We start from the raw sequence: 14,671 nt of genomic DNA, 5'->3' as shown, positions 1-14,671 counted from the left end.
CATGAAAATGCCCAACACAGGTGTCCCATAGTCTGAGTCGACGTTCCCTCCCTCCTTGATCTTAAGCCAGCAACATAATCACTGCTGATCATCCAGCTCAATACTGTACTTCTACTCTGCCTTCCACCCACCACACAAACACAAAACTTGAATACATTTTGTCTCCAGAAACCTTAAACATATTCAGTGCTTTGGCCCGCACAGTTATGTGGAAGAGAATTCCATAGGGTCGGCACCCCCAAATGAAAAAAAAAATCTAACTTCAGTGCTAAGATCTTTATTCTGACTCTAATCCCTGGTTCTAGAATCTCTAGGCAAGGAATGCATTTTCCATCTGGCCCTTCAAGCTCAATTTGATTAAAATCTACTAAATTCTACTACATTTTAGTGAACGCAGCCTAGTCAACAATTCCCCTCAGATAACAGTACTGCCCTCCCCATAGGGTAAACTTTTGCTGCATTCCTATCTATCCTTTCATAGGTAAGAGTATGATCTAAAGCTGCATCTAAAACAGCAGCCTTCATTCAAAATAGTAACAAAGGGTTGTTTAATAAGCATTAATAAGAGATCAATGGAACCAAGAGGAGCCACTCTGCAGACCTACTCATCATTTCTATTATAATCATTCTACTCTTAAATCTAACATCTACAATTCTAAGATGGCCTTGCATCCACTTTGCCTGTAACTGTAACACTTTCTTCTGCACTCTCATTGCTTTCCCTTGTACTACCTCAATGCACTGTTGATTTTTCATTCTAACTTGGTACATGTGACAATAATAAATCAATTTACCAATATTTACTGAGATCTGCCCACAGTACTCCAGCTGTGGTTTTATCAACTCTATCAATGCCCTATCCTATGAAGGAAAGCACACCAAATACCTTCTACACTACCCTATCCACCTTTGTTGTTCATTTCAGAAGTTATGGGCTTTTACCTCCAAGGTCCCTCGACACATCAAAGGACTGATTGATCCAAAGGTACTGCCATGTACTATCAGAATTTGACTTCCTGAAAGCGTACGACTTCACTCTTTCCTAGATTAAATTCCATCCACCACTGCTCCGCCTAACTTTCCAGCTGATCCATGCCCCATACTCTTAGACAACTTTCTTCACTACCTACAACTCTATAATTTTATTGCTATCTGTAATTTTACTAATAGGTTATCTTTAGCAGTGTTTCTATGCCCGTTGACCACCCCCCTAAGAAAAATAGCAACTTCAATAAAACAAAAGGACAGATAAAACCATCATAGTCTTTTGGCATAGGACATACATTGGAAACTAAACAGTCCCACTTGAGTTAGAGCACAATCCTGAAACACCCTTGGAGAAACCTGATCTGAATAGTATAGATAAAAATCAGAAAATAAAAATGTGGATAATCCTACATTTAAGTAACTTTACAACACACTAGCAGATATTCTGCTCCTTCTGAAGCACAGACAGTAATTTATTCAGCAGAAACGTTTTCTATCTATTGGATTTAGTACTGCATTATATTTCATCTTACCCCATATGAAGCAGCATTATGTAAAGGTATCAATCCACCTTTGTCTTGAGCATTCACATCAGCACCATGTTGCAGCAGATATTCTGCAACTTCCAGATTGTTATAACCAGCTGTTGAAACACAATACAATTTACAATGAAAAGATATATTCATCACAATATAATAAAATTACATTAGCATTTGATATTTGCAAGTTAAGTTGAACAGCTTCAAATAAAAGTCAGAAAATTCAGATATTCTACAGCAGCTTTGATTGGCACAATTGATTTGTGACTGAACATAGGATTATGATTTTTCTAAAATTTGCAGCATTTGCACCTTCTGGGAGTACAAATTTCACACTAGCGTTTACATTCATTTAAATATGGAAGTAAACTAAATTTATCATTGGCCTTAAGAAAACAACACATTCGCTAGAAGCCAAATTTAGAAATGGTAGCAATTCAAGTTTAATTGTCATTCAACCACACATGAATATCCATGAATACGGCCAAATTAAAAAGTGTTACTCCGAGCCAAAGTGCAAAATACAGTACCAACAGCCATCAAAGAACAAGGCACATATAGTGCATACAAGACAGCAAGGTCACACAGTTTAAGGTATCAGTAAAATCCGGTCACACATAAAAAATAGTCCGGACCCCGAGTCCATGAACATTGCAGCAGTCTGCAGTTTAACACAATACAGTCTTCTGCTGAGCAAACACTGGACTCCAGCTTGGACGCTGTGCCACACCAGCCCGGCACTTAACAAGCACCATCCATACTACTGATAAAGCTTAAAAATTCCAACGTGCACTCGTCTAATTTATTAGGAATATGCAGCTGTTGGGCTTGGAACTACCTGCAAATTCTTATAGGAATAGCAACCTCTAGCTACACGGCTTTGTTTTTATTTGACAATAATTCTATGTCAGGAAACAAGAGGGTGGACAGCGAAAGCTTGTCAAAAATTAGGCTCCAAGGAATATCTTTAAGGTACGAGATGTAGAAAGGTTTCGAGCATGATTCCTCGCACTTACAACCTTAGCAACTAAAGATATTGTTAGCAATTGCAGGTTAATTAAATTGTCAAAGATAAATATCACATTGAAATTCTGAAAGACAAAAATCTTGCAGATGTCATTGACTTTTGTACAGATATAAAATGGAAAACTGTTACTCACACCAAGAAAATGTACAACTACCGAACATGGAAACTGCTACAATTGTAAATCACACTTGTGCAGTTCAAAATTATTTAATCTAACTTCTAAGTTTGCAGATGATACCACTGTAGTGGCCTGTATCTCATAAAGATAAATCTGGGAAGGAGACAAAGAGCGTAGTGACATGGCATCACGACAACCTTTCTTTGAATATCAGCAAAAGAGCTGATTTTTGACTTCAGGAAGTGAGGGGGGAGTGCACATGCTCATGTTTACATCAATGGTGCTGAGGTCAAGAGAGTGTTTCAAGTTCCTAGGAGTGAATATTGCCATCCTGGCCTCAACACGCTGACACCACAGCTAAGAAAGCCTACGAACAGTTCTATTTTCTCAAGAGGCTAAAGAAATCTGGCATGTCCCATTTAATCGACACCAATTTTTATTGATGCACCACAGAAAGCATCCTATCCAGATGCAGAAATGCAGTGCAGTTTGGTATGGCAACTGGTCTGCACACGACATCAAAAAACTGCAGTAGAGTGCGGACACAATTCAGCACATTGCAGAAAACAGACTCAGTCTACCACCCCGACCCCCACCAAAAACCACTTCATGTCCCCTGTCTGCACTTCCTGCTGCCCTGTTTAAAATTATGTTTTAATTCCATCTCATCAGATGGCAAAATCATTTGGCGAAAAATAGATGCCTGGAAATGATTACAAAACAATACGAATTTAGAATGATTAAAGTGAGAAGGTGAATATTCACCTCTTGCTCAAATCGCATCATTAGATTACAGTAGTAAATAAAACAATACATCAGTAGTGAATTTTTGAATGTTGGCCAGATTTTTGAGAGATTTGATTGCTTACATTATGGCAATTTCTAAAGCTGTTTCAATCATTGAGGTTGGATAATACTGCCTTAAAACAAATAACCAACCAAGTTCTTGTTATTGATTTAGAGTTAACAAATTCACATGCTTAATTTTATACTTAAAATTAACAGCTCTTAAGTGCATAACTGCATGGGGCCTGGGCTTAACAAATCTTAGGCTTACTAAAGCATGAATTGCAAATTCCCAAGATCAGGCTTTCCATTTCTAGCACTTAACATGATATTTACGACAAATAATTCACTTCGTCCTATTAGTCTTCACCAGTCCTCATGACCCATAAATAAAGCCTCCCTCCTTGTAGTCCTTCTCAAAACAGTCGTACTCTATTTCTCTATGAATTTATCCAAGCTTTCTATAAATGCAGCTTTGCTAATGACTTCAACACTTCAGGGAGTAATGTTTCACATTTGCAGCACTACAAGTAATTTTCATTCCAGAATTTCTTAGTGGATTTGCCGAAAATTCATATTTAATGCATTTAGCTTCTAAACTCCTCCAGAAGTGCTCTCCATTTCTATTAAATTGGCCAATATACAGACCATAGCCAGATTAACTTACAGAAAATTGTGAAAAGAATTGATATCTATGGGTCTTATTATAAAAGGGAAACCAACATGCTTTGAACAGGGGGATGGGAACCAGGATGATAGAGCTGAGAATGAGCCAGCAGGTTTACAAGAAAATGATGGGTGTAACATGAAGGACAAGCCAATGACTGGGTACAAATGCAGATACAGCAAAGAGTTAAGTTGTACCAGAGGCAAAATTCAAAAGGGTGAAGAATGCCGGACAGAAGGTGGTGTTGTATTTAAACGCGCATAGAATTAGGAATAAGGTGGACAAACTCGTTGCATAATTAGAGATTGGTCAGTATGACGTTATGGGCATCACTGAATCACAGCTGAAAGGCCATAGTTGGGAGCTTAACATCAAAGGATATACTTTGTATCAAAAGGACAGGCAGGAAGGCATAGGCGGTGGTGTAGCTCTGTTGGTAAGAGACGGAATTACATCTTTAGAAAGAAGTGATGTAGGGTCAGAGAATGTTGAATCTTTGTGGGGGGGGGGGTTTAAGAAATTGCAAGGGTAAACAAAAACATTATGGGAATCATATATAGGCCTCCAAGTAGTAACCAGGATGTGGGGTTGAGATTGCAAAGGCAGCTGGAAAAGGCTTGTAATAAAAGGTAGTGACACAATTATAATGGGGGACTTCAATATGCAAGGGGATTGGGAAAATCAGGTTGGTGACGAGTCGCAAAAGAGAGAATTTGCTGAATACCTACGAGATGGTTTTTTTTTTAAAAGAGCAGCTTGTGCATGAACCTACTCAGGTAAAGGCCATCTGAGATTCGGTGTTCTGCAATAACCTAGATCTTATTAGGGAGCTTAATGTAAAGGAACCCTTAGGAGACAGTGAATTCATGCTGCAATTTGAGAGGGAGAAGCACAAGTCACATGTATCAGTAGTGCAATGGAATAAGGGGAATTACTGAGGCATGAGACAAGAGCTTGCCCAGGTGGACTGGAGGAGGATACTGGTGGATATGACAGCAGTGCAGAGATGGCTCAAGTTTCTAGGAATAGTTCACAAGGCGCAGGATAGATGCATCCCACAGAAGAAATTGTCTTCAAATGGCAAGGACAGGCAACAGTGGCAGACAAAATCAAGGACTGCATAAAAGCCAAGAAAAGGGCATACAAGGTAGCAAAAGTGAGTGGGAAGTTGGATGATTGGGAAACTTTTAAAATCCAATAAAAGGCAAATAAGAAAACGATAAGAAGGGAAAAGTTGAAATATCAGGGCAGACTAGCCAATAATATAAAGCAAGATACCAAAAGCTTCTTCAGTTATATAAAGAGTAAAAGGGAGGTGAGAGTTGATATTGGACTACTGAAAAATAAAGTTGGTGAGGTAGAAATGGAGGACAAAGGGATGGCAGATGAACTCAATGCTTCACTGTGGAAAACAGAAGCAGTGTGCCAGAGGTCCATGAGTGTCAGGGAGCAGAAGTGAGTGCCATTGCTATTACAAAGGAAAAAGCTCTAGGCAAACTCAAAGGTCTTAAGGTGGATAAGTCACCCAGGCCAGACAGACTACATCCCAGAGTCCTAAGAGAGGTTGCTGAAGAGATAATTGAAGCATTGGTCATGATCTTTAAAGAATCACTTAATTCTGGCATGGTCCCAGAGGACTGGAAAATTGCAAATGTCACTTCACTCTCTAAGAAGGGAGGAAGACAAAAGAAAGGGAATTACAGGCCAGTTAGCCTAACTTCAATGGTTGGGAAAGTGTTGGAGTCTATTATTAAGGATGAGGTTTCAAGGTACTTGGAGACCAATGACAAAATAAGTCAAAGTCAGCATGGTTTCTGCAAAGGGAAATATTGCCTGACAAATCTGTTAGAGTTCTTCGAGGAAGTAACAAGCAGCGTGGACAAAGGAGAGGCAGTGGATCTCATTTACTTGGATTTTAAGAAGGCATTTGATAAGGTGCCATACACGAGACTGCTTAACAAGATAAAATCCAATGGTATTACAGGAGAGATACTGGCACGGATAACAGAATAGCACACAGGCAGGAGGCAGCAAGTGGGAATAAAAGGGTCATTTTCTGCTTGGTTGCTGGTGACTAGTGGTGTTCCTCAGGGGTCAGTATTGGGATCGCTGCTTTTCATTGTTTGTCAAAATTTTGATAATGTAATTGATGGCTTTGTGGCAAAGTTTGAGGATGATACGAAGATAGGTGGAGGGGTAGGTAGGGCTGAGGAAGCAATGCGATTGCAGCAGGACTTAGACAAATTGGAAGAATGACCAAAAAAGTGGCAGATGGAATACAGTGTTGGGAAATGTACGATAATGCATTTTGGTAAAAGGAACAATAGTGCAGATTATCTAAATGGAGAGAAAATTCAAACATCAGAGTGCAGGGGGACTTGGGAGTCCTTGTGCAAGATTCCCAGAAGGTTAATTTAAAGGTTGAGTCTGTGGTAAAGACCACAAATGCAATGCTGGCATTTATTTCAAAGAGAATAGAATATAAAAGCAAGGAAATAATGCTGAGACTTTAAAAAACACTAGTCAACCCACACTTGGAGCATTGTCAACAGTTTTGGGCCCCATATCTCAGAAAGGGTTTTTTGTCATCATTGGAGAGAGTTCAGAGGAGGTTCATGAGGATCATTCTGGGAATGAAGGGGTTAGCATATGAGGAGTGTTTGGCAGCTTTAGGCCTGTACTCACTAGAATTTAGAGGAATGCCGGGGGGGGCGGGGGTGTGGGATCTCATTGAAGCCTGCCAAATGTTGAAAGGACTAGATAGTGGAGAGGATGTTTCCAGTGGTGGGGGTATCCAGAACTAGAGGGCACAGCCTCAAAATTGAGGGCAGACCCTTTTTGGAACAGAGGTAAGGAAGAACGTTTTTTTTAGCCAGAGAGTAGTAAATCTGTGGAACACTCTGCCACAGACTGCGGTGGAGGCCAAGTCCGTGCTTATATTTAAGGCGGAAGTTGATCAGTTCCTGATTGGTCAGGGCAAAGGATATGACGAGGAGGTTGGGGTGTGGTTGAGTGGGATCTGGGATCAGCTGAAGAAGGATCTCCACCTGAAATGACAACTGTTTATTCGTTTCCATAGATGCTGCCTGACCCGCTGAGTTCCTCCAGCATGTACGAGTTGCCTTGGCTTTCCAGCATCTGCAGAATTTCTCGTGTTTATGATTTGCAAGAAGTTATGTCTTCATTTTCAAAACTTTTGTCTGAAGTTGTTCTAAAACACCTCAAGGGTCAATAAAAGGCCTATTAGAAATACTGCAGTGATATGAGAAAAAAAAAGTTTAACAAACTCTAGAAAAAAGTCGAATGAGCTAATCTTCCTCCAAATTTAACAAGATGCTCAGAAACTAAAATTCTAAAGTTATTGACGCCTCATGTAAAAAGGTATGAAATTTCAATGTCTAATCACTCAATTTACAGCAGTTCTGTAATATTTAATATGCACACAGAACAAATTTAACAAAAGCAGACCTGCTAAATGCAAAGGTGTTGAATGTCTGCCTTGAGTATCTCTGCAGTTAACATTCTCTATTATGCACAACTTCTTCACCCTGGCCATGCAACCCTTTTTCGCAGCATCAAGTAAAGCAGCATCGCCACTCAAGAGATCTTGAATGTCTGTGTCTCCATCCTTAATTAAATCCAAGGCTGTATTTCCATCCCTGTTCTTCTTGGTTGGATCAGCACCATGCTAGAATTTAATGAGAATATACAATGAACACAAAGAATAAAGGTCCCTCCCCCCACTGATTTTCTTTGTACATCACACCATGGCATTGAAATCCTGCTGGACTAAGGTTCGGGAGGTGCAAGCAGTTTTTCCTAGCACCTTGGCAAAATAACTGTTTGTGGAGATACTGACCGGCTATTTAGTTCTGGAGGAAACATCACAGTAAAACACAATCTTGTAATATTAGTGTGCATAGAGTATTGGCTGATGTTATCAAACTAGATTCTGGTACCCAACCCTGGTTTGCTTAGTAAGGCTAGTAATAAAACATCTGGTAACTTCAGTGCAGGTTAGGCACTGAACCTGGGTGTCAGTTCTGGTCAGAGCACTGTTCCAACACCGAATATTCAATCCAGATTATAGTGAATGGGTGATGTATCGGTTGAGATGGAACTTTTTGGATGAGATATTAAAATAGCTTGCTTGCACAAATGCAAGAAACAACTCTGATTATGGCAGAGTTGCATACGATCAATACCAGGTTATTTCATTAATTAGGGGTGCTTTAAATTATTCTGCACTGTCTACAAAAGCAACCATCAACCAATTTGCTTGGAACTACAGTACTCAATGGAAGAGGCATAGATTTAAAGTGAGTAAAAGAGCTTTGGGGATTTGAAGGAAAATTTTTCTTTTGTACACATAGTTGGTACTCACATAATGGTGGATTCAGATAAAAATCACTACAGTTAAGGAACATTTATCCAGGCTGTTAAATTGGCAAGGTACATACAGATATGATCTATTTTAGGCAAAAGCGATTAGTGCAGATGGGCAAAAGACTGACTTGGACATAGCGACCAAAATGGTCCATTTCTGGACCATACAACTCTGTGACACTAAAAATTAATTGAAGTTTAAATGTCTTGTTTCTGATACGGTTATATTTTAAGTTTATACACAGCACCACAGACCATCATGCCTTCAGTGTGTACAAGCCAGAACTTCCTGCCAGCAGCTAGCATTTATCCCTCTTGTACTCAAACGCAAGCATAATTTTTGTCACCCTTAGATGCCAATCTGCAATCAAACCTTCACTAGGTATGTCAGGAGTTGTCCTGATCCTAAGTGGTAAGACTCTGAGATAGCACAATGTTATTACCACTTGGGGGCTTTGGAGTTTAATTCTGGCGTCGTAACGAATTTGCACGTTCTCCCTGTGACTGCGTGGGTTTTTTTTCTGGGTGCTCTGGTTCCTTCCCACAGTCCAAAGATGTACAGGTTAGTCAGTTAATTGGTCATTGCAAACTGTGATTAGGCTAGGGTTAAATTGGTGGGTTGCTGAGCTGTGCTGCTCACTGGGCTGGAAGGACCTGTTCTGCACTATCTGTAAACAAGAAAATAAATATGATGGGCAAGAACATATCCCACCACAAAATGACTCCGATTTAAACTGGTAGCTGGCAAAGCCATCTCCTGGGTTTGGCTGACTTTCAAGGATTCAGTTCTACTAAAATGTCTTTGATACAGAAACATTAAAAACAATTAAAACCAAATTTTAAAAATAAAAAGGTTACGAGTTTTTATTGAAAACTGAAATTTAGAATTTAGAGATCTAAAATAGTGCAGTGCCCTCAAGGAGGGTGCTGGAACCTGTGTGAATAGCACAAGCAACTGAATATATTTACTGAAAGCACAATTTAAACAGTAAATGTTATCCAAATCATCTATGAAAAAATAAAAGTAGATATGAAATACAATACACCCAAAATCTCCAATATTCATTAAAATCTAAATGACTAAGACCCTGCATTTATCATTTAAAACACAGTTTGAGTTAAAAAGGGAATTCTTACTTTTTTCTCAATTTAGTGAATATCTGACTGCGAGCAGTTAATCACTTATATGAATCCCCAATTTCAGCAAGATATTGTCGTAGCCCATTTGCTAGAAGAGCAAATGATATCAGGCTGTAATTTCCAGTGCATGTAGAATTGGCAAAAGTTGTCAGACTTAACAACAAGATCTCAAGTGATAATTCTATAGGAAAACCCAGGCCATTCATTAACTTACAATTAATAAAAGTTTACAAATTTCATATTTTCCTTTTGCAGCAGCTTCATGTAAAGGAGTAAACTTCCACAGATCAGCGACATTAACCACTGCGCCATGTTTAACAAGTAGCTCTGCCACTTCATAATGTCCATAGGAACATGCATTATGCAATGGAACCAAACCACTGAAAGAAATAAAAACAGTGATGAGATAAACAGATGCCTGAAATTATAAAGAAGTAGTATCACTCTCAGAGATGTTAATACACCTTGAGCAACTTCAAACTAGTTGCAAACATTATGAGTTCACAATATAGCTACCGTAGTGGTTCCTTCTTTAATTAAATGATCAGAAATTTAAAATTATTCTTAATAGAGGGGCATAATATCACTTTACAATTACACTTTAATATCCTACACAAAAATCCTCCCTTTTAGCAATGATTACACGTTTGAGTCCAACTAACCATCCAGACAGATTAATGAACACTGTACAAGTGTACAAAGAGGAACCATTTGTTTTATAGATATTAGAGTGGATCCCAAAAGCAATTACAATCATTACTGCTCATTTCAATTAATAATCAAAATTCCTTTCAACCTAAATGGCAAGCGATTTAATTAACACTGTTCAGCGCTGATTACTTGAGAAACCATTTAGAACATAAAATAGAGCAGCACAGGGACACAATGCTTGTGTTAACCATATGTCAGCTGAAGCTGCACATAAATATATACACAGTAGCACACAAAAGTTTGAGTACCCCTGATCAAAATTTCTGTTACTGTGAATACCTAAGCGAGTAAAAGATTACCTGATTTCCAAAAGGCATAAAGTTAAAGATGACACATTTCTTTAATATTTTAAGCAAGATCACTTTTTTATTTCCATCTTTTACAGTGTCAATATAAAAAAGGAAAGGGCCTGAAACAAAAGTTTGGGTACCCTGCATGGTCAGTACTTAGTAACACCTCCGTTGGCAAGTATCACAGCTTGTAAATGCTTTTTGTAGCCAGCTAAGAGTCTTTCAATTCTTGTTTGGATTTTCACCCATTCTTCTTTGCAAAAGGCTTCTAGTTCTGAGAGACTCTTGGGCTGTCTTGCATGCACTGCTCTTTTGAGGTCAACCGCAGATCTTCAATGATGTTTAGGTTGCGGGACTGTGAGGACCATGGCAAAAATTTCAGCTTGCACCTCTTGAGGTAGTCCATTGTGGATTTTGAGGTGTGCTTAGGATCATTATCCTGTTGTAGAAACCATCCTCTTTTCATCTTCAGCTTTTTTTTTTATATTTACAGACAGTGTGATGTTTGCTTCCAGAATTTACTGGTATTTAATTGAATTCATTCTTTCCTCCACCAGTGAAATGTTCCCCGTGCCACTGGCTGCAACACAAGCCCAAAGCATGATTGATCCAACCCTGTGCTTAACAGTTGGACAGGTGTTCTTTTTATGAAATTCTGCACCATTTTTTCTCCAAACATACCTTTGCTCATTGCAACTAAGAAGTTTTATTTTAACTTCATCAGTCCACAGGAAGGACTTGTTTCCCAAATGCATCAGGCTTGTTCAGATGTTCCTTTGCAAATTTCTGACGCTGAATTTTGTGGCGAGCATGCAGGAAAGGTTTTCTTCTGGTGACTCTTCCATGAGGTCATATTTGTGCAGGTGTCGCTGCACAGTAGAACAGTGCACCACCACTCCAGGGTCTGCTTAATCTTCTTGAAGGTCTTCTGCAGTCAGACGGGGATTTTTGATTTGCCTTTTAGCAATCTGATGAGCAGTTCTCTCGGGAAGTTTTCTTGGTCTTCCAGACCTCAACATGACCTCCACCATTCTTGATAACTGCCATTTCTTAATTACATTACGAACTGAGGAAACAGCTACTTGAAAACGCTTTGCAATCTTCTTATAGCCTTCTCCTGCTTTGTGGGCATCATTTATCTTAATTTTCAGAGTGCTAGGCAGCTGCTTAGAGGAGCCCATGGCTGCTGATTGTTGGGACGAGATTTGAAGAGTCAGTGTATTTATAAAGCTTTGAGATTTGCATCACATCTTTGAAAGGATGTGGGGCTCTGTATTGGCTTTCTTAGGGGGTGAGGACTGAGGTTTTTTGGTGTGCTGCACCTTTGCTATGTATGTTTACTTTTGCCTTTATATTTTTCTCTCTTTTGCTGCTCAATACTTAATTTGATTTTGCTATGGCTGTAGTTTTTGTGGATGTGCTGTGTTTTTTTTCCTGTTTGCTTGCTAGAGAAAAAAAAATTTGCATCACTTGGCCTTTCCTAACAATGACTGAACAAGCTAATTAAGGTCCAAGACCTTGCTAAAAGTTATCTGAGAGCTCAAATCTCTTGGGGTGCCCAAACTTTTGCATGGTGCTCTTTTCCTTTTTTCACTCTAAAATTGTACAAAACAAAAATAATACACTAATTTTGCTTAAAATGTTGAAAAGAACATTTCATCTTTAACTTTATGACTTTTGGAGATCAGTTCATCTTTTACTCGCTTAGCTATTCACAATAACAGGAATTTTGACCAGGGGTGCCCAAACTTTTGCACGCCACTATATACACACACACACACACACACACACACACACACACACACACACACACACACACCCACCCACCCCTGGTCAAAAGTGAAGCTTGTCCACTTCTAAAAGAATAGAAAAGCCTTAGAAATATTACCCTTTGTCCTTGGCATGAACATCAGCACCATTTTCCAACAAATACTCCACCACAGACACTCTGTTGTAACCAGCTGCAAAGTGAAGTGGGGTAGACTGGCGGCCTTCTACATCTCTGCAGTTTACATTCTGAAGAGTGCAGAGCTTCTGTAACGAAAAGTTTTATTTATTTTTTCAGGGTTTTGGTTCCCCAATATTAGTGTGCAGAGGCAAGAAAACTCAAATGGCACTCTGCAAGTGCTAGAAGCTTAAAATGTAGAGGGGACACTAACTGGAAGAGCACATTCGCATGCATTTACGGCAGTGAAACTTGTGCTATGGCAACTCATGTCAATCCCAGTCAATCATCTTTCTACAAAATTGTAGAGAACTGCCTTAAAAATGGATGAAGTTGATTTTATTATTGATGGCCTTTCCTCTCAAGCTTTCTGATTATTAACAGCAGTCACAGAACATTCCAACACAGTACAAGACCTTGGGCCCATGATGCTGCCGGTAGATGATGTTGTTGCAATATTGATAAAACGATAGGCCCTGCTATTTTAAGTATTTCACCACAATTAACTTGATGATGAGAAACTTTGTGAATGTGCTTAATAATTATTTTTTTTAAAATCAGCTGCATTTGGGAAAAACTCCATATTCTCTGTATACCTTTTAGTGATTAACACTATAGATGGCCAGCATTTCTGAACTACCACATCACACCAATGAATTTTCAAAGTTTCTCATATTCCTTACAATGTGCTTTTAGCAATAACAATGAAGGATTCAGTTTTGAGCTTTGTACGTTTATAAACGATAACCGCTAAATCTTTCTCTATGAATAAAGTGAATCATTATCCAAAATAGAACACATTCATCTTTGTACTTTCTTTCTTACATTTAATAAATTCATATTGAGATGCATCTGCCACCAAGACTCAGGTCTTTCACTGCAGTAGCAAAAAAAGGATTCCATTTTCGGAAATAATATTCGTTACCTTGACTACATCCAGGTCTCCAGTTTTAGCTGCTTCTAATAGCTGTCGGTCAGTATCACAATTTCCAACTACGGCACCTATTTACAATTGATTTGGAAAAACATGGAGAGAAAAGACTGGTGTAACAAAACATAAAACAAAACAGCTTTCTTCCCCCACCCCAATGCTATTAAATAATTCATAGTAGTAAATATGTGGAACATAGAATACTACAGCACAGTCAGGCCATTTGGCCTATGATGCTATGCCGACATTTTAACCCAGTCCAAGATCAATATAACTCTCCCCTCCCACTTAACCCTCCATTTTTCTTTTATCCATGTGTGTATTACTAGTACCAACGATGAAGCTGGGCTGGGGAAAGGGAATGAAGTGTACAGTAGACTAGGGTTGATTGTACAAAGATATTTGTGAAATTTACTATAAAGCAGGAGAAACCATTCACTTCCTGCTATCACCACCTCACCATCATCCCAGCACACATAAAAAAGTTAATTGCACATTTAAAGATAATATTGTCTACATTAGAGTTAGATTGTCCAGGGAGCAACTACGAAGGAACCCCCTTTCTGAAATCAGGGCATAAATTAAACAACAAACAAGAGAAAATCTGCAGATGCTAGAAATCCAAGCAATGCATACAAAATGCTGAAGGAACTCAACAGGCCAGGCAGCATCTATGGAAATGAATAAGCAGTTGAGGTTTTGGGCCCAGACATTTTATCATGGCTGGAGAAAAAAAAAGATGAGAAGTCACAGTAAGAAGCTGGGGGGGAAGGGGAGGAAGATATATGAGGTAGTAGTAATAGGTGAAACCAGGAGAGGGGGGAGGGTGAAGGAAAGAGCCAGGAAGTCGGTGGTGAAAGAGATAAAGGGCTGGAGAAAGGGAAATTTGATAGGAGAGGGTGGAAGGCCTTGTAAGAAAGGGAAGGGGGAAGAGCATTAGATGGAGGTGATGGGCAGGTAACGAGATAAAATGAGAGAAGAAAATGGAAATGGAGAACGGTGAAAAGGGGGGGCGGGGTCCACTACCGGAAGTTTGAGAAATCGATGCTCATGCAGGTTGGAGGCTACGCAGACGAAATACAAGGTGTTACTCCTCCAACCAGAGAGTGGCCTCATCACGGCAATAGAGGAGGCTATGGACTCA

At 39.2% G+C, this 14,671-nt stretch overlaps 1 protein-coding gene across 8 annotated transcripts in view; it reads right to left on the bottom strand.

Moving 5' to 3' along the window:
• The window catches only part of LOC140185728 (poly [ADP-ribose] polymerase tankyrase-2), a 66,192-nt gene that overhangs the window by 17,311 nt on the left and 34,210 nt on the right, over nt 1–14,671 (bottom strand). For all 8 annotated transcript variants that reach the window (XR_011882707.1, XM_072239306.1, XM_072239307.1 and 5 more), the window contains 5 exons: nt 13,522–13,598; nt 12,540–12,685; nt 9,865–10,030; nt 7,593–7,812; nt 1,521–1,630 (listed from right to left, as the gene is read on the bottom strand). Coding sequence is in view for 7 of the 8 variants with exons in the window: in XM_072239306.1 (XP_072095407.1) it covers nt 1,521–1,630; nt 7,593–7,812; nt 9,865–10,030; nt 12,540–12,685; nt 13,522–13,598 (719 nt within the window). In the remaining variant the exon portion in view is untranslated. The remainder of the gene's footprint in view (nt 1–1,520; nt 1,631–7,592; nt 7,813–9,864; nt 10,031–12,539; nt 12,686–13,521; nt 13,599–14,671) is intronic.

This window comes from Mobula birostris, chromosome 21 (genome assembly GCF_030028105.1).
Source record: "Mobula birostris isolate sMobBir1 chromosome 21, sMobBir1.hap1, whole genome shotgun sequence".
NCBI lineage: Eukaryota > Metazoa > Chordata > Chondrichthyes > Myliobatiformes > Myliobatidae > Mobula > Mobula birostris.
The sequence above is the reverse complement of the archived record's forward strand: the minus strand, read 5'-3'. Positions and strand labels throughout refer to the sequence as shown.